This window comes from Castor canadensis, chromosome 11, assembly GCF_047511655.1.
Source record: "Castor canadensis chromosome 11, mCasCan1.hap1v2, whole genome shotgun sequence".
Classification (NCBI taxonomy): Eukaryota; Metazoa; Chordata; class Mammalia; order Rodentia; family Castoridae; genus Castor; species Castor canadensis.
In genome coordinates this window covers 111,613,827-111,633,571 of record NC_133396.1, presented here as the reverse complement: position 1 = coordinate 111,633,571, position 19,745 = coordinate 111,613,827, and the positions used below count along the sequence as shown (strand labels likewise).

The following is a 19,745-nucleotide window of genomic DNA, read 5'->3' as shown; positions in this document are numbered from 1 at the left end:
CAGCTCTGTATATCACCTGCAGACTAGATACTGGGTGAGACTTCTGTTCCTTAACAGGCTATTTGCATGTGGGAATTGAGAGAAAGTCTGGAGTCAGAAGCAACTTACTTTAAGAAATGCCTTAGTCTCAACAACTGCTAATCAAAGTGTGGTCTTTGCACCAATAGCAACTGCTTCCCTTGGTAGCTCATTACAAATACAGACTCTCAGGCCCCACCCCCAGACCAATGGAATCAGAATCTGCCCTTTACCAAGAAGCTCAGGTAATTTGAACATAAATTAAACTTTTAGGAGCTTAGGTCCAGAACTGCTTTTATTGTCATCCTGGATTCTCCACATGGGTTTCTTTCCAAAGAAAGAAAATCTCCATTTAGTAAATTCCACAGGATGTCCCTACTATCCTTTCCAAACTGTTTGTTCATAAAGGAATTCTGAAATCATAAGCATTCTTTGAGAAATCAGTCTCAGCACAAAGGAGTTCGAAGTGAAACAAGGCTGATGGCTGGCTTTCTGTAACTAATGAGTGCATAAAAGGAAAGCGCTCTCAGACTGAGAGGTGACAGGCAACTCTTCTTCCCACCCTCTTTTTCCAGGCTCTGGATCTCTTTGCTTGGCACGTTCTCTCTAGAAAGAGGTGGAAAAGGGTGGAAAAGGACCTGCTGTGACGACCACACAGGTGACTGATGAGTCCGAGGGGGCATGCTGTGCCCGGAGCTTAAAAACACAAGCAGGCAGAACCAAGAACACAGCCTTTAAATTCAGGCTGTGCTCAGACCTCACACATCCAATAACAACAGTCCAAACATTTGTAGGTGAGCTCTGACTGACTTATCTGTCATCAACATGGAAGACTCAGACTAGGAAAATGGAAAATCACGTACACCTGGTTGGAGGAAATGGGAGCCAGAACTGAAAGCCAAGAGAAGAGGACAGCAAAGGCCCGCATCTGCTCACTGGTGTCCTGCCCACTGATTTTCATTTGCTTGTGAAGCAGAGCTAGTATCCAAGAAGGGACAGAGGCTCTGTCCGAGCCCTGGCAGATCACACTTATGCTGGCCTGGTCTCATATTTGACCTTGTCCTCCAAGAAGAGGATGTCTGCCCAGAGATATTTCTAAAAAAAAACAAACAAAAAATAAAAAATGAAAAGAGCACCAAAAGTTATTCCTTGTTAAAAAAAGAAAAAAGAAAAATGAGTCCCCACCCTAAGCAAATGTGTTCTTCCTAATTCTGACAGACTTACATATTACAATAAACGCTTTTCTGCTCATAGGCATCTTTCATATGTCTAAGTAGAATGTCTGAGTTATTGATCACTCTGTGGTGTTAAGACCTAACTTGTTATTCTCCTCCCCCACTTTTAATAATTTTTTCCACCTTCTCTTCAGATTTTCTGAAACAGCAATATTTTCAAACATAACAATGGTTTATTTATACCAAGCAACACTTGTTTTTCAACTAATAACAATTCTTTTCTATATTAACGGTATTTCAGCTCTGGGAAAATGATTCTGTCCTTTTAACACATCCACATCAGGAAACTTTCAAAGGAAATTTGGAATAGACAGGAGTGATGAACAGCAGCGAGCATGGTGAGGCAGGGAGATGCTCAAGCTCTGAAAGTCAGACAGGAGGAATCCATCTGTCTTTTTCCACCACAACCAAAAGCTAACCCTCTCCCTCAGAACCAAGTATGTTATAGATTAGCTGCACACAGAGACTGGGGCTATCAATTTTATTTCAGCTAACTTCCACTTCATAGAAGAGCACTTGACTTGATCCCTGCTATAAATCAGACCTAGATGAGCTAAGCAGTTCTCCAGAAATGCACCTGAAGGAAAATCTCAGCATCCCCTCCCACCCCCAACATGCACAGACATGCTTGAACATACCACCTCCAAAGAGAAAGTTAACTTTCAGATAAACCTGTCCTCCAGCCAGCCTGCCCATGTTTTTGAACCTTTCACTTTCTCAGAGGTGATTCTTATAACTCTTGCCTAAATCCAGAGGCCCAAACCTGACCTGTCTGCTTAAGGCATGGATGAGGGTCAGCTCTCTCTCTTACTCTCTCTCTCTCTCTCTGAATGGGCCAGGCTTTATCCTTTATCTCCTTGCTTCAGGGAAGGCAGACTAGACTGTTACTGGGAAGCTTCAGGCAAAATGTGGGTGTTTTAACCTGTATGGGTTCCACAGAGGAATTTTCTGGGAACTCCAGAGGTTTGGAAGAATGTTGGAACACAGGGATCATTCGGTTCTCAGACACCCCAGAGATATGGATTTATAGGTTCGGCTGTCCCGGCAGACTGGCTCCCTTCCCTGCTGACCCACCCCTGGCCCTCCCATCACAGCAGGGTCACTTACCACCAGTGAGCTGTGCAGGGCCGAAGCACAGCGCCAGTTGAAACCACAGGATCACAGCCAAGAGTCTCTGGGGGGACTGAGGCTGCTGCTGCTGCTGCTGCTGCTGCTCTAGAAATCCATCTCCATGGCTCGGGTTCATTCCATGATACATCTTTCATCCACAGAGGGCATCCAGCTTACAAGAGTCTGCAACCAGGAGCAGAACACGACAATACCTCCGGATTGCCCGGGCTCCAGGGCCACGATCTCCCTCCTCTGCCCGCGAACCAGGTGCCACGGCTTCGGGGACTCCATCGCGGTTCATCCCCGCGCGGCCCCCGCCCCCTTTCCCAGGGCAAGGGAACCCCTCCCGCCACCCCCAGCTCGGGGTACACTGAGTAACAGCCGCCGTGGGATGCTGCGCGTGCCGGAGGGATGGAGGAGGGGAGAGGGGGCAGGGGTTAGCGCACATTGGCTCTGCGCTGGTCCCCAGGATTCAGCGGTTGTGACCATGACAGGAAAGTCTAAAGCCTTCTAGCGTCTAGAGGCCGAGAAAACACTTTTCCCCGGGCCTATATTATTTCACTCTTAGGGATCTCACAATGTAGCACCGGCTCCCCCCAGCTACTTCTCTGGTTTTCCAGGGATCGGGAGGGTCCTATTGCCCCAGTCCCCAATAAGATTTCTCTGCGCTGTGGTAAAAAAAAAAAAAAATTGCTCTCTTGGGGGGCAGAGCCAGGCGCCAACTCCCCCTGCCCGGCCTGCGCGCGCCTCCCAAGGCTGGAAAGCCCCTGCCTCGCTCTCGGTCTTACCTGTGGGTCTCATGCATGCAGCTTCCTTCCCTCCTCCGCCTCCTCCCCCCGCCAGTCTAACCCGCATCTGTGCGCGACCTCTGCTGCTGCCGCCGCTGCGCGAGCCACAAACGAGCGAACGAGCGAGACAGAAGCCTCGGCGGCGGCGGCGGCGCCCGGCTCCAGCTGCCCCCACCCGCCGCGCTCTCCCTCCCCCGGCTCCGGGAGCCCGAGGGTGCGGGGGTTGCAGGGGGGCGGGGGACGGGGGAGTGGGGGGGACGATCTGCTGCCCGGCCGCGCGCCCCCGGGGAGGCGCCCGCGCGCCCGCTACCTGAGCTTGCGAGCGCGCGGCGGCGCGGAAAAGGGGGAGGGGTCGGAACGGGGGCGCGCGGGGCGGGCGCGCGCTCAGGCCGGCACGCGCCTCCACGGATCCAGTGAGAGCAGCGGCTGGGGAGGGCGAATCGTCGAGTACAGGGAGGAGGAAGGGGCTGCGGCGGCGACCAATGGGAAGCCGGCGCGCCTGCACCTGTCGGGGCGCGAGTCGCTGGCGGCGGTTCACACACACACACACACACACACACGCACACGCACACGCACGCGCACGCGCGCGCGCGCGCCAGCCGCTAGACTGCAGCCCCCTTCTCTGGCTGCGCAGGAGCCCCGGTGCCCGCTGCGGACTCCGCGTGGCCTCTGGTGCCAGCAGAGCGCGCGGCGGCGTGGCGTGGAGATGGCTATATATCTAGGGGTCCCAGGTCCCTGCCCGCGGGTCCCCACCCCAGGACTCTGACCACCGACTGCGTTAACTTGAATGGGACAGGGCGGGGGGCCTCAGATGCAAAAGTCTCACTTGCTTCCCCCCATCCACTTCCGCCTTCTCTTCAGATCCCGCAGGACAACCTGAGGCGCAGGGACACTACTCGTCTCCTCTGCTCCGCTCTGGTGGTTTCCCTTTGCCAGCGGCAGGCGTAGAGCACGCTTGGTCTTCCTTGGAGATGCACTGACCCACATGAGCCTTGGCTTGGGTGGCAGTCCCCCGCGGAGAGGGCACGGTGATGGGTGCCGCAGCAGCAGGACGGGGAGGGGAGGCTTCTGGGGCAGGGACTACGAACCCAAGAGGGTCAGGGATGTTTGTCTTCCCAGTCTCCAGTAGAAAGAGTTCGCTTGGTGGGTGCGCCCTTTGTGGAGTCTGAGCCCAGCCTGCAGCCGGCTAGGCTCTCAATCCCCCTCCCCCGCCCCCGCTCCAGCTCGCAGTCCCCCCTTCCCCCAGGATAGGCCTCCCTCTGCGGGCTGGGCTCCGTGGGCCCATCATCCAACCGCGGTGATTAAGGGGTGTGAGCCAATGAGGTGGTGCTGGCAGGCAGCACTTTAAAACCAGTGACACTCCATTATTCTGTAGCAATTTGTGGATATGAAAACCATGTTTCTGATACAGCCACCAAATCATTCCGTCCTTCTATCGACTTTCCCCAAATCGCACATACTGATGGTAGTTGGGAAATTACAGCTTTTACTGCGGCGACTCTTACCGAGAGTAATTTTAACAAATTCTTGCAGGATAGATTAGCTTTTAGTAGATAAATCAAGCTCAGTATATTTTTTTTCTTTCAATTTGTAAAATTGAGATGGTAGCCTTGCAGAGAATAAGTTTAAGGCGTTGGGTAGCACAAGTGCATTCCTGCTAAAGCGTTTATTTTGAGGCTCTAAAATCTCACTTGGAAGTTTTTCCATGTTCCCAAGTCCTGGATTGTCCTCTACAGATTGAATATTTATTCGTTTTTTCTCAGTAAATGTTCTGCCTCCTTTTACTAGTCCACAAAGCTCAAAACTGTTTGCTGCCCATCATGAGTGTCTACAATCAAGCGAGATAACTGTTTTGTGTTTGTATGTGATGCTGGGAATTGAACCAAGAGCTTTGTTGTGCACTTTAGGCAAGCATTTCACCACTGAGCTATATCCCCAGACCTTTTTAAATTTTTTTAAATTCTGAGACAGGGTCTTTCTAAATTGTCCAGATTGGCCTCAAACTCACTAAGTAGCCCAGGCAGGCCTTGAACTTGCAATCCTCCTGCTTCAGCCTCCTGAGTGGCTGGGATTACAGTATGTACCGCACATCCAGAAAAAGAGATTTACCTGAAATACTATTGAAATCTGCTCTTCAGCTGGAGTACAATACATTTATACAGAGAGCATCAATACCAAAAAGAACATCCAAATTCACTGGGTCCAAAAGGGACCTATGCTTAAGTCCCCACTCTGACACTTCTAAAAAGTGGTCATCTAGTCTTATCCAATTTTTATTTTTATTTTTAATTAATTAATTTATTTGCAGTACTGGGGTTTGAGCTCAGGGCCTCATGCAGGTGCTCTTACCACTTGATCCACTCCACCAGCCCTTTTTTGTGATGGGTGTTTTTGAGATAGGGTCGTCCATACTATTTGCCCAGGACTGGCTTTGAACTTCAGTCCTCCTGATCTCTGCCTCCTAGGCAGTAGCTAGGATTACAGGGATGAGCCTCCAGCGCCTTCTTGAACAGCATTTCATTCATTTGGAGATGGCTTGTGTCCCCTTGACTCTTTCCTTCTCTGGATTATACATTGCCACTTCCTTCAGTGTGACAGTTCACACACTCCTCACCAGCCTATGGGCTTTCTTTGGATGTGACTTAGTTCCTCGATACTCACGCATCTCCAACAAAGTTTGCTTCAAGAGGGACTCTGGGTTCATTCTGGGTTCTGACCAGTGTGTGACAGGACAGACATTCCCTTCATTTTTAAAAAATTTCTTCTATCAATGCAACTGAAGAAGACAAATGGTTTTGGGGAAGAGCAACTGCCAGCATACCATTTTGTTAGTTTTCTACATTATCTCATGTATTAATTTTCTAGAGTTATCATAATAAAATACCACAGACTGGACAACTCAACAACAACAAAAAAAATTCTAATCTTCCCAGTTCTGGAGGCTGAAAGTTCAAGATCAAGGTGTTGCTAGGGTTGGTTTCTTCTGAGGCCTTCCTTGACTTGTAGGTGACCATCTTCTTCCTGTGTGTTCACATAGTCATAATTCTGTGGTGTCTGTGCCTTCATCTTTTCATAAGGGCAGCAGTCAGGTTTGATTAGGGACAACCTTAATAACTTCATTTTAACTTAATTGTGTCTTTAAAGGTCCTCTCTTCAAATATGGTCACATTCTGGGATGCGGGGCGGGGGGGGTTAAAGCTTCATCATAGAAACATGGGAAGCAAGCAGACTGTTCAGTGCATAATCTCATAATAAAAATAAACATCTCATGTTGTACATAGCTCACAGGTGAGGATGGTGAAGACCAAGGAAGTCAATCCGTTTATTCAAGACCATCCTGCCAGTAAAGTCCTCAGACTTGAATCTCATAGATTTTCAACCATTCCATGCTATTTCCATGACTGCCTTTTACCTCAAGGTGTCTACAAAATATGTCATCCCAGATATATTTAGATGTATACTTTTCTCAAAAAGAGGAAGGGAGTGAGGGTGGATGGATGCAGGAGAGAGCATGGCTGGCTTCCAACTGGGTTGTGGGAGAAATGTACTTTCTTTCTCACTTATCTAGACATCATCTCCCAAACCAATACCAATAGAGAGGTGCTAAAACAATGACTCAGAGTCCTTTTTCCAAACACAGGAGAGCCCCAAGGGCATTTGTGGGGGGAATAGAGACCCTACCCTTCCTCTGACTCTTATCCACCCCAGCCATGAACTTCTCCATTGTTTCACTTCCTAATACCCATCATCTCCCTGCCTCCCCCTTGCTGTAAATTGATTTTCAAAACTTACTGAAGCCCCTTCTTCACGGCATAGAGTAGAATTTCATTTTGGGTAACCAATATTATTTTATTCTATATATATTAATTGAGCACCTGCTAAAAACTGGATGCTATTCTAGGTGCTGGAAATGCATGTAGAACAAATTGAAAATTTGCAAAAGTTTGCAATGAACGAGCTCAAAAATCTGGGCCTTCTAAGACCTTATGTTCTAATTAAGGAAGACAGATATAAATGAAAGAAACAAAGCAGTTTGTGGATTAGATGGTAAGTTCTAGGCAAAATAATAAATCAGGGAAGTGTAGAGATGTGCTCAGAGTATATGTGAAGTTGTTGTAATGAAGTGTTCCAAATATACAATAACTAAAATAGAAGTTTATTTCTCTCTCATGTACATCTTACCATTCTTGGTGATGGGACATCTCTGCTCTAGAGTCATCCAAGGAACCACTTTCCCCTATCTCATTACTCTGTGGTCTCCTAAGGTATTGTCTGCATTTGTGTAGTAGAAACTAGATCACTGACATGTTTTGGATCCCACCTGAGGGAAAGTGATTAAAACAAACAAACAAAAGACTAACAATTTCCTTTCAGGTAAGTGAGGCAGAAGTTAAACTACTTCCTTCATAAATGATAACTTGGTCACATGGCCACTTCTAGCTACAAAGAAAACAGAGAAATATAGTATTTATTGGGCAGCCAGGTAACCAAAAGCAAGAAGAGAGTGTGCTTGGAAGGCAGGAGAAACCAGCAGTTTATCGTACCTTCTGAAGAAGGATAGAGGTTGTGATTTTTATAAAGTGGATGGGAAAGCCCTTAGTGAGAAGGTGATATTGAAATAAAAACCTGCACTGGAGGAATAAGCTGCGTAGTTTCCTGAGAGAAAATCATCTCTGACCAGAGGGAACAGCAAATGCAAGATCCCTGGAGCAGGAGCAGTAGTGTCAGAGACAAAAATCAGAAAGGACATTGGTGAAGCCTGAGTGGAATTAGTGATGGGAAGAACCAGAGGGCCAAAGTTGCATAGGTCACCTGGCTGACCTGGAAGAGACCTTGGCAGTGATCTGGTAGAAGATATCATATGGCAAGAAAGCAATGCACCCTTGAATAAGAGGACAACAGAGAGAGAGAGAGAGAGAGAGAGAGAGAGAGAGAGAGAGAGAGAGAGAAAGAGAGAGAGAGAGAGAGGAGGGGACAGGATGCAAAAGTGAACAAGAGGGCAGAAAGAGGTTGGAACTCATCCTTTTACCAGGACCTCACTCCCATAATAATCGACCTACTCCCATATTATCATCAATCCATTCATGAGGATGGAGCCCTCATGGCCCAAACACCTCCCACTCTTCCCCACCTCCCAACACTGTTGTATTGAGGATTAAGATTCCATGTGTGGACCCTGACATTGAAAATCAGAGACTGGAGCCAGATGATCTTCTCTCTCCTCTGTGGATTTCCTCAATCCTGAACATCCAGGAAAACATCCAGGCAACCATGACCATTTAATAAGCCCAGAACATGTTAGGACAAGAACCTAGCATCGCATTGCATACCATATTTGAGTGCAGACCTAGAATTTTCAAAGCATCGCTGCCCTGCAGGGACAACACACTCAGTGAGGACTCAAGCTTCAGGGGCTCAGTGTCAAGTCAGATATAAGGAGTTCCTTAATCAGGCTCATTCCACCCTCTCTGCCATCCGTACTAAGTACACTTAGTGGGCACCTGGCACATTTCAGTCACTGTGCTAGCTGCAGAGGATACAAAAAGAAAGAAAATGTGACCTTCATCTTCAACAACTTGATAGTCTATGAGCAGAGCAGAGTGGAAAAATAAACCAGCAATTATAGTGTTATAGGGTAAAAACAAAGACTAGGAAACAAAGGAGGGACTGTTCTGAAAAGAGGTCCTGGAGGTGACCTGAGGAGTGTGTGTGTGTGTGTGTGTGTGTAATAAAAAGGACAGGAGATGTGCAAGTTTCCTAGGCAGAGACTAGGAGGGAAAGATAGGACATACAGACCAAGGACAGAAATCAGAATGCAAGTTGGCAAATACGAAGAGGTGCAACTTCTAAGAAGCACCTATGCCATGCCAAGAAGGACTTGGAAAACCTCATAGGCAAGTTTTCCTTGTGTCTGAAGACAAAGGGGACAGGACTGGAGAAGAATGGGGAGAAATTGGAGAGGGTAACCGGGAAGTGACTATTCACTCTTAACCCATAGACACATGGGAGGTGTTCAATTGATCAGGTGGGATAGTCAATTGAAGCACGAATTTTGCCCCTCAGAGGCACCACAGATGCATGTACAATGCCATAAAGTGGTACTGATTTGGAAAAAGGGAAGACTCCTTTTTCTACAGGTGGAATATGAATTGCTCTGTATTAACCATGTCTTTTATTTTCTGCATGAGAGTTATGCTAACCTAGAGGGACCACCCTTCCTAGGGCTAGCCAATTTCTAGAGATGGTAAACCAGAGCTCACTCCCTACCATCTCCTCTATGAGCCCTCACATCCAGGGCCACTATTTTCCTGCCCCCAACAGGCAAATACCAGACAACAAGGGATGGTCCCTGTGCTCAGAGAGCTAGTTGAAATTATTCAAACAAGCCAATGTTAAGCCTGTTTCCCCCGTTTCCCCCAGTCCTTCCTATGGAAACCACAATAGAGGTTCTTGCCCATGTTCCCCACCTCACTCACCCCTAGTCCATCTGTCTCCTGACCGGTCCAGGGCTTCCCCAAGTGGCCCTGTCAGGTGTGCCATGCCTCTTGTATCCAGGAATCTGTGAGTAAAAGCAAACTTCTTCCCTCATGAAGTCATTTCTATTTGTCTTACCACACTTGATTATGACAAATTCCAGGTATTCTTTTTGTAAAAACCAGATATAAGATATTTTTCTTGAACTTGTTCGTAAAATTCTTGACAGAAACACTAAGAAAATTTTTGTTCTAAGTCAGGGTATCTGCAATATGGAACTCAGAAAAACATTAGAAAGATTTTAATGTAAATTAAATATTTCAACCAAATTTATAAAAATAGTAATATCATTATTTTTAAGAATGAAGTAATCTTAATGTAATTTTGTATGTGTAGTTTTTTGGAAGATAATAAAAAGTGAACAAAGCTCTTTTTATACTCAGTATAGTGCCTAGAATAAAATATCTGTGTTAAATTAATTTTAAACAGAGGCGTCTATTAGACTAAACAATTTACTTGTGATTATTTCAATGCTTTTTTGCATATCATTCTAAGTATCTGATGCTGCATAACAAATTGTCACAAATCTTAATACATAAAAATAAGTAACATTTACTATTCCAAAATATGGGCCCAGAGTTGTTCTCTGAAGGCCAGGCTCTCACAAAATTGTTATAAAGGTATCAGCCAGAGCTGATCTCCTAGCTCAGCTAGGGGAGAGAATTGGTCTCCAAGATAATTCACATGGCTGTTAGCAGGTCTCAGGCCTTCAGTGGCTATTGTGCAGAGACATCGACTCCTTGCCGCATGGACCTCAATAAGTCAGTTCACATGGAATATGGTGAATCCATCATGGTAGGGAGGGTGTGGCATACCAGAGAAGCTCACTTCATGTTGACCAGGAAGCAGAGAGAAAGAGAGAGAGAGAATGCCTGTGCTCCAAGCCCAGGTACTCTTAAAACATGCTACCACTGTAGGGGAGGGGACATTGACCCTGCACTTGCACTAGTCACTATCTGCCCCTAATGAAACAAATGCATTCATCTAAGATACTTCACCCACTAAATGAAAATGACTTACTTCAGATAATTGTTTATAGCATTAAATGGGATTATGCCGAGAAAGCTCCTGAAGGATACCCAGGACATAGTAAGTACTCAGGACTGCAGCTTCAAAGATATTTTCCTAAAAGTAGAAAATTGGAACAATCTGTGTAATGAAATGGCTAAATAAATTGCAGTATATATCATACTAAGGAACAATACATAGTCATAAGGAATAAACTAGGTTTCCATGTAGAAGTACAGAGAGCTCTGAGAAACATTGTTTCTTATAGACAGTGTTCTTTTCTAAACATAGGGTCTCTCTGTGTTACCCAGGCTGGCCCCCAAACTCCTGTGTTTGTGATCCTGGAATCTCAGCCTCTCAAGGATCTGGGATTATAAGCATCCAGCTGTCAAAGCATAGTTGCTGGGTGAGAAAAGAAAATTATGGGATAAAAGATAAAATATGATTTTATAGGAAAACAATATCAAAAATTTTTTTCTGTGGATTTATGTGAACACAAAAACATAAGATCCAAAATGTTCCCAGCAATTGGGTTACATCCAGGTTGGTGAGGGCAGATGGAATTATTTGGGAGTGGCCACAGAAAACTGAAATTTTATTTCTATGGTTTTTAAAAATTATTTTTGGGGTAAGAAGACTATTCTACAATTCTTAGGTAATTAAAATTAATTTAGAACACACAAGAAAAGACATGAGAGAAAAAGATAAACACAGAAGGAGGAATGAACCTGGGGCTTAATGACATGGAGTGAACTTTGAGAATACCATGTACCAATGGTATCACTTTGAAAATAGAGATCTGTCTGATAAGGAATCCTTTGACTGAAGGCTTTCCCTGGAAAGGGGAGAAGAGGGATGGTCAATAAAAGTTAACTATTGATTTGTCATTTGGTGGAAGATCAACCCTGAGCTCCCCTCCAGAGATTACCCTCTTCAATTTCTCTCTCACCTCAATTTTTCTCTCTCCTCAATCTCTCCTTCTGTCTCTCTTCCATAACAGATAAGCCAAAACAAGTAATGGCTCAAAACAAAGTAGAAGTTTCTTTTCTCTGTCACAGGAAAGAATAAGGTGGTGAGACAGGGATGGGGATGTTGGAGATAAGTGAATTGAGGACACAGCGTCGTTCAGGAACCCAGGTAGAAGGAAACTTTGTTGTCTTCAACTCATGATTTCCAAGAGTTGCTGATCTTCACCATTTTAGTCATTTTGTAAGATTTAAATATGGTACAACACACCATAATATCACCTGGAAAGATGAAAGACAGAATTCTTTACTTATAGCTCCAAGTAAGAAAAAGCTGCCAGGCAGGACCAAACTGAGGACTGTACCTGAGTACAGGGTAACAGAAGGTGGAGCTGTGGGGAACAGCTTATATATAGCAAAGGAGATGGAGTTAGCTAGGTTTTATGGGCTCCCTGTGGCTTGGCTAATTTGAATAATTTTGGAGGGCTCTGGGGCATAGAGGTTATCCCTGGTTGTCTAATACCTGGCTCTGGGGTAAATAAGAAAGATGTGTAGTGACCCCATGTAAGAACCCAAAAAGTAACAAGGTTGAGGTATAGACATAATCAGTTGCTCAAGAAGGGGAATTGAACAGCCTTTCACTAGGTCCCCAAAACTGAATTATCATACCACAATTTTTTTTTATATTAGCCTATAGGAAAGGAGAATCAGTTTGTGGGGACAAGCCCTGAAAAAAGCCCACATTCCATTGGCCAGAATGAAGTCACATGGCCAACTAGTCACATGGTCCCACATAGATACCAAGGGAGCTGGGAAATGTAGTCCCAGGGACAACTGTTCTGTGTAGAAAGAAGTTAAGATTTCAGGGAAAATGTGAACTCTTCAAGTTCCACCAAAAACAAAACACAAAACAAAACAAAAACCAAGCTCTAAATTAATTTGCACTCATACTTTTCTGTAAATAAATCTGCATTCACTTATTTGCTTCTCCCCACCCAGCCAGATTTCTTCCTGTCTTTCACTCTCTTACATCATAGTCCCCTCCAGGGCAAGGATCATGATATTCTCTTACTTTTGATTCTTTCCCCAGCAATTAATTCTATATCCAGCAGGGTTTGTAATGGATGAGCTTCTCACTAAAACAAGCCTCAAGTAATTTCAATATGCAAAAATAACTGCCACTTCAGAACCTGGCATAAATACTTATTTCAGCTAGTTAAATTTAGATAACTGGGGTTGGGGGAGAGTACAGCAACACATATATTCTCTGGGCCTTTGGCTTTTTATTTAATTCTGAATTGGATAAATATTTTCATAACTTTAAGCTTTGGCCTGTATATAGTAATATTTTTAAATCAAATGAGTCTTGCTAATGAGATGGTTTAACATGGTCACCACCTATGGTGAATTCTCTACTTCAGTTGACTGCCAAGTAAAGATAAACCAGTGCTTTCAGACACTCATTCCATAGTTAATTACATTAAAAATGTTATTTTCCTGATCTTTTGTCTCATCTTCTACTTGCCTTTTTCCCTTAGTTCCTTAAAGATTCTTACCTTTAAAACCACTGTCAACTGGCATGAATGTTTTCTTTAGGAAGGCTAACACATAATGACACCAGGGGAAAGGGTAAGATGAAAACAAACCTCAGCTATGAGATCTTTTACTCAACTTTCATCCAGCATTTATGGAGTATCTAAGACATGCTGAGCACAATGCAAATCTATAAAAATGCAAATAGACACCAACCCAGCCTTCAGTTGTAAACCCAGGCCTACATTTCCTATACATACAATTCTTTTTATTCACTCACCCAACAGATTTCAGCAAATATGCATCAAGTTCTACTATATGCCAAGCACTGCTCTGAGTGCTGAAATACAGAATTGAACAAAACAAAGATCCTCATTCTCCTAGAATTTGCATTCAGATGGAGGAAGACAGGTAATAACTTACCCCACTTCCCATCCCTCCAACCCAGAAGTGATTTCTCTTACCTGCCTGTGAAGTTCCCTGAGAATTTATTCTGCTTCTTTTGACAATTGCTATTGTCTACAAGATATGTGCAAGATGACACAATGCAGGGACCAGTCTTGCATTCATCGTTGTGTTTAGAATAGAGTTAATAAACGCTTATATTGACTGAATGAATAATGAATTTGTCTTTGAAGGAATACAGCCAATATAGTTAAAGCAAGCAAAGTCCTAAGGAAGTTGAAAGCCTTTATTTCCATTATGTGAAGTCAATAAAGCAACCAGAAGCCCAAGAAGGTTTATATTCACATCTCTAACCCTATGTTCTCCCCCTTTGTTTGGGGCCTGGGTTGGAAGGGCACAGAAGTGAATTATAGCTACCATTATAGATTGCAGTTTAAGTAAATTTTACAATGGGCTTTTTATTGTGATTTTTCACCCTCAAAGGAGAATTTTAATCCTACAGTGGTAATACTGGTATGAAAAAGATACAGAACTGAACACTTCCAAGGCATGTTTGGAACATGGACAACCTCTTATGTTTAGAGAGTATGTGTATTTAGGATTTGGGATAATTGTTAGAAATGTAGGTGGGACATCCTGTTGGGGCCAACCCAAGGAGTTTGAACTTTGCTCAAAAGACAGTGGGGAGCCATAGAAGGAATTTGAGTGAGGAGGTATTATGATCAGTTGTACCAGATGCTGGCTTTTTAACAGTAAAGAAGGTGAGGATGGAAGATGTGTGGGGAAGGAGTAAAGCAAAATAATGATGGAGACACTAGTCCATTAGGCCAGCTGAGGGACAATGAAGTGTGAAAAAGAGCAAGATGGCAGTGGCCATAGGAAACTCTAAAGAGGGGGGATTGTTAGATCTCAGGGACCAGTATGCATGGAGGATGAGGGAAAGAGAGGATGCAGACATGATATCAAAATTTAGAGTGCAGGAGACTAAAGTATAGATTGCTAGTGAAAATAAAGAGTGCAAATGAAAAGGAGGTTTTGGGAGAATGGTTATGGATTCAGTGGTGGATGTGTGGAGTCTGAATTAACAGAAGAAAATTCATAGGGAGATATTCAGCAGGTGGGTGGAAATTCAGGGTTAGGAACTTTGTGGAAAGCTCAGAGGGAGAGAAGTGGGCCCAAGAGTTGTTCCAAGGCTGCCTGTTAAAGCCACAGAATAGATGCACTTGATCAGGGAGTGTGCAACAAAAAGAGAAGAAGTCTTGGACAAAGATTTTAGAAGTCATACTGTAGGAGATGGTAGAGATGGGAGAGGGTCAATTTGAAAAGAGAAAGAGCAGTGGTTCTCAAACAGTAGAGGGTAAAACAATCACCCATATATATTAATGCAGATTCCTGGGGTCTGCCCCAGAGAACCAAATTCAGTAGGTATAAGGTAGAAGAAGGGAATTCTCATGATTCTATCTGCCTTGGCATCCATTTTGAGTTTAACTTTCCCTCAACAGAAGAAAGGTTCCGTTCACCCTTGACATTTTCAGGTCTACACTGTACCAAACGACTGAAGCTAGTGGCCAGAGACAAGAGTTTGAAGCATCTCTCCTGTCTAGCACACTGGGATCCTCAGTTTCCTGTAGCTTCCCTTAAATTGACCATTCAGGTGGCCCAGGACCACCTTCTCAGCTCTCACCTCATCATGTCCTCCTCAACCAGGACCTCTAATCAAAAATCTTTGAACTTGTTTCCTAGCACCATGATGTATAGAATTTGCATTTTCCATCTAAAGAACTAGGGGCTACCGCAGGCTGGGTTGTCTGGAAAAATGAAAGGGTGGGTTGCCAGAGCCAGAGAGATGGTCAGGCAGCTATAAACTAGATATAGTCAGACAAGAGCCACAAGGGCACATGTCAGTCTAAACAAATTTCCTATGTGAGGGACCTTCTGGTAGCAGGTGGGACAACTAGGCATTAGGCTGCCACCAAGTAAAAGAAGTATCCCATTAAAGTCACAATGTATACACTCACATCCAGCTCCACTTCATTTTCTGTTAGGACAAGGTTGCTAGCTGCTCTGGTACTGAGATCCTAATTTAGCTGGGGTTCTCAAAACATGAGGTTTAGAAACATTCAATTTAAGGCACATGCCCTCTTCATTCTCCATTGATGGACAACAAATTATCCCAAAACTCAGCATCTTAAAACAACAAATATTTTGGAAAGTGGCTCGTGCTCTCTGAAGATGGAAGGCAAGTCGTCGGCTGGGCTGCAATCATTTGGTGATTTCACTGGCACTGGAGGGAGCTGATTCCAACATGAGTGTCCCCATCACGTGGTAGCTTCCTAAAGAGCAAGTGATTCAAGACAGCACAGGATCTGTTATGACCCAACCACTTGTCATGTCTTCAAAATCCTGTTATTTACACAGGAGAGTCCTGTTCAGTGTAGGAGGAAATGCTCAGATGCGACTTAACGAACTTCAGCACCTTACCTAAGATCATATGCCCGGGAGACAGTGAAGCTGTAATTCACTTGAACCTAAGTAATGTGACTTAGGTTACTTAGGTTACCTAAGTAATGTGGCCTCCAAGAGAGAGGCCAGTAGCTACATATTCCTGTTTTTAATTCTAATTAATTAAAATTAAATAAAATTAAGCATTCATTTTGTTAGTTACACTAGCCGTATTTCACTCACTCGCTCGGTGACCACGTGTGGTAGGCAGCCTTCATATTGGACAGCCAGCATTTCCCTCTTTGCAGAGTTCTGTTGGACAGAGCTGCTCTCCAGCTCTCAGAGGACAGAAGTCACCTGAGCATGGTTGTGGGGTGACAGGAAGGAGCCAGGAGGAAAAGAGAGGAGAGAGAGAGAGAGAGAGAGAGTGTGTGTGTGTGTGTGTCTTAAGATAGTGGATATAGGACAGGACAATGACTTGGAGGAAGATGGAGAAGCAGAATCAGAGTAGTGGCTTCAGCAAGGCACAGGGACAATTTCTACTCTATTAGAAAGGAATAAAAAAATAGAAGGCAGCACACGGAGAGGGTGCTATGGTTTGGATAAGTGTCCCCCATAAGTCTGTGTATTGAAGGCTTGATCACTACCCTCTATGGCATTAATTAGGAGGTGGTGGAACCTTTAAGAGGTGGGAGGAGTTTAGATCGTTGGGGGAATGCCCTTGAAGGGGATTTTGGGATGCTGGCCCTTTCCTCTCTTTCTTTTGCTTCTCAACCAGCATTAAGTGAGCAGCTTCCTCTGCCATGTACTCCCATCATGATGTGTTGACTCACCATGGGCCTCAGAACAATGGGCCAACTGACCACTGACTGAAGCCTCCTAAAATGTGAACCAAAAGAAGACTTTCATCTTTTTAAGTTCATTATCTCAGGTATTTTGTTGCAGTAACAGAATGCTAACACAAAGGGGAAGTGAAAATTTGTTTTGATGACCTTGTTCTCATCCAAAATGCAGGGGCTGAGATCAGAAACAAAGAATGAGTGGGCAAGGGTATCATCAGGAGCTTGTGTTAGGTAGGAAAGGTTGGCAGTCATCATTGCACATGTGCATGTCTGATGCCCATTAGTGAGCGCTCAGCTGTGGTTAGTCACTGTGAATTTTTAGTACCACCAAACCTTTACTCCATTCAAATATTTACCAAGGGCCCACAATGTGCCAGGCACCGGAGAGACACTGGTGAGTGGTAGTGGCAAAAGGAGGCACCATGCATTTTGCTATGGAACTTACTGCAAGAGGACTTGGTTAATCAGATTTTCACAAAACATCTACATGTCGAAAGATCACATACCACCGAGGAGAGGGGCTGATACTCTCTAAAGGAGCTATGAGGGTGTACAATAGGGCACTTCATCTGGTGAGGGAAAACAGGGAAGGCTACCCCCAAACCAAGGAAGGGCCACTGTTCCAGGCAGAATGGAGAACAGTTAATGGCTTTCTCTGAGTACTATGACAGTTCAGAGACCCGGCAAGTAGACAGAGGTAACTTTGTAAGGTTCCTGTGGATAGAAGTGATTTCTGAGTGTACAGAGAAAGCCACTCATGGTTGTTGATGTCCTGCTCTGGCCCTGCATGTGGGTGGTTTGAGTGGAAAGAACACTATGAACTGTCCACCAAAATGCTTTCACAGCATCATAAGCCTACTTGGAAGCAGCAGCTGGAATTTTAGTGGGCTGAAGGGACCCTGCCCTGATGATATCAGCAAGGGATTCACAATAGACCGTAATTACAAGATACACATGGTCAGCAATCATAACATTTTTATTGCAGTGCTATCTTCCCTCACCTAGACCTTTATGAAAAAAAATGCTCTTTGAATTTAAAAATTCCAGGCTCAATTTTAGCAGAATGGAAAAAATAGAACTTTGTAAGACACACATTTTTAAGTTTCAACAAAAGCACATTCTTTAAAAAGAAGTTATTCAATATAATACTTATGTTGAAGAAGTAATTCCAAATTGGGTAAGCTATTAAGTGCAACTATTTCTTGAAGTTTTACTTTTCCTTGTGTTTCACATGACAACCCATGTGTGATAATATTTAAAAAAAGAATAGCTTGATCATGTGGTTTTGTGTTTCGGTGTCACCATTGGGTAATCCAATAACTGTATCTGTCTTGTTAACTCCCTGTGGAACTGAGTTACTTTTGTTTCTGAATATATTTTGAGTTCTTCCTTTCTTCCTAAGAATTGGTTAATTACCATCTCCTGCTTATAATCATGCTCACTTCTCACATGTACAAATGTGCAAATATTAAAATCCTACCATGTAGCAAAACTAGAAATGTTTAGGCTCCTCTCCTGCTCTGCTCCACACAGTTTTCTCTGGCTATCACTACACAGTATTAGCATGGAAGGTCAGATGAGGGGAAGGTTAAGTGTGAGAGCTCAGGTTGCAATTCTGGCTTCCCTGGTCCTGGCTTTGTGATCTCAGGAGTCCTTTTTTTTTGTACTTCAGGAAAGAACAGGTCCCACTTTGCATTGTCATGGTAGGGTTTACTCATAAAGCACTTAGAACAGTGCTCCAACACACATAACAAGTATCACACATTCTTTTTTTTACATATAACCTCTCATACACATGGAATATTTGTATTGTGGGTAAGTAAATGTTTCCATGGCAACTTAACTTTCCTATTTCCAGGTTCTTAACCTACTATTTTCTTTATATAAAAAGAAGCTTATAAGCTATAATTTTCATGCTTATCACTGCATTGGCAAAAAGTTTTTTATTTATTGCCCTATGTTTTTGTCTGGTTTCTGTTTGTTTATTTTTTGGGTTTTTGTTTGTTTGTTTGCAGAACTCAGGGCCTACACCTTAAGCCACTCCACCAGCCTTTTTCTGTGAAGGGTTTTTTGAGATAGGGTCTTGAGAACTATTTGCCTGGGCTGGCTTTGAATCGTGATCCTCCTGATCTCTGCCTCCTGAGTGAGCCACTAACACCTGTTTGTTTTTATTGTCTTGTGGCACTAATGTTTTTAATAAGTCCATAGATCACTGTAGGTGCATGTACAGAGCATCCCTGTTCTGCATTTTCAGGTATAGTTACTTGTTTATTTGGGGGCATTTGTTTTCCTGCATAGTGAGGAAAGGTGGAGAGGGGGTGTAAAAGAACTGGAATCCTGGGAAACTGTCCCATAAAGTTGAGTTTTGAAAACTAGTAATTTACCCTAACATCCAGAAGTGATTAAAAAACCCTCTGACCTAAATATCACCTTTTCTCAGAAAAGGTAATTGCAAAACAATTAATTTATATAAAATAAATATTACTAGATGTTAAAAGCTTTCATTTACAACATGGATGTTGAGCAATCTTTATTATTTAAAGCAGCACTGCCCAATGGAAATATGCCATGATAGGGGAAAGGTTGACCAATGGGCAGTAAGTTACAGACAGGAGTAAGAATTTCTGGTGTGTGATTGCACAGGAGAGTGACTGTAGGTATAATGTGCTATACATTTCAAAAAGGTAGAAAAAAGGATTTTGAAAGTTTTCACCATAAAGAAATGATAAATCTTTTAGAATGTAGATATGTTTATTATGATTTAAAACATCACACAATGCATATGTATATCAAAACATTGCATAGCACTCCACTCCATGAATATGTAAATTTTATGTTTTTATGTATTAGCTAAAAAGTAAATTA

At 43.6% G+C, this 19,745-nt stretch overlaps 1 protein-coding gene across 3 annotated transcripts in view; it reads right to left on the bottom strand.

Moving 5' to 3' along the window:
- Window positions 1-3,337, bottom strand: part of Susd4 (sushi domain containing 4) — a 128,248-nt gene extending 124,911 nt beyond the window's left edge. For 2 of the 3 annotated variants that reach the window (XM_074048245.1, XM_074048246.1), the window contains exons 1-2: window positions 3,152-3,337; window positions 2,361-2,546 (exon numbers count right to left, since the gene is read on the bottom strand). In XM_074048245.1, coding sequence (XP_073904346.1) covers window positions 2,361-2,511 — 151 coding nt within the window. In that variant the 5' untranslated portion in view covers window positions 2,512-2,546; window positions 3,152-3,337. The remainder of the gene's footprint in view (window positions 1-2,360; window positions 2,547-3,151) is intronic. The other variant, XM_020153626.2, reaches the window with a different exon arrangement.
- Between the last annotated feature and the right edge of the window lie 16,408 nt (window positions 3,338-19,745).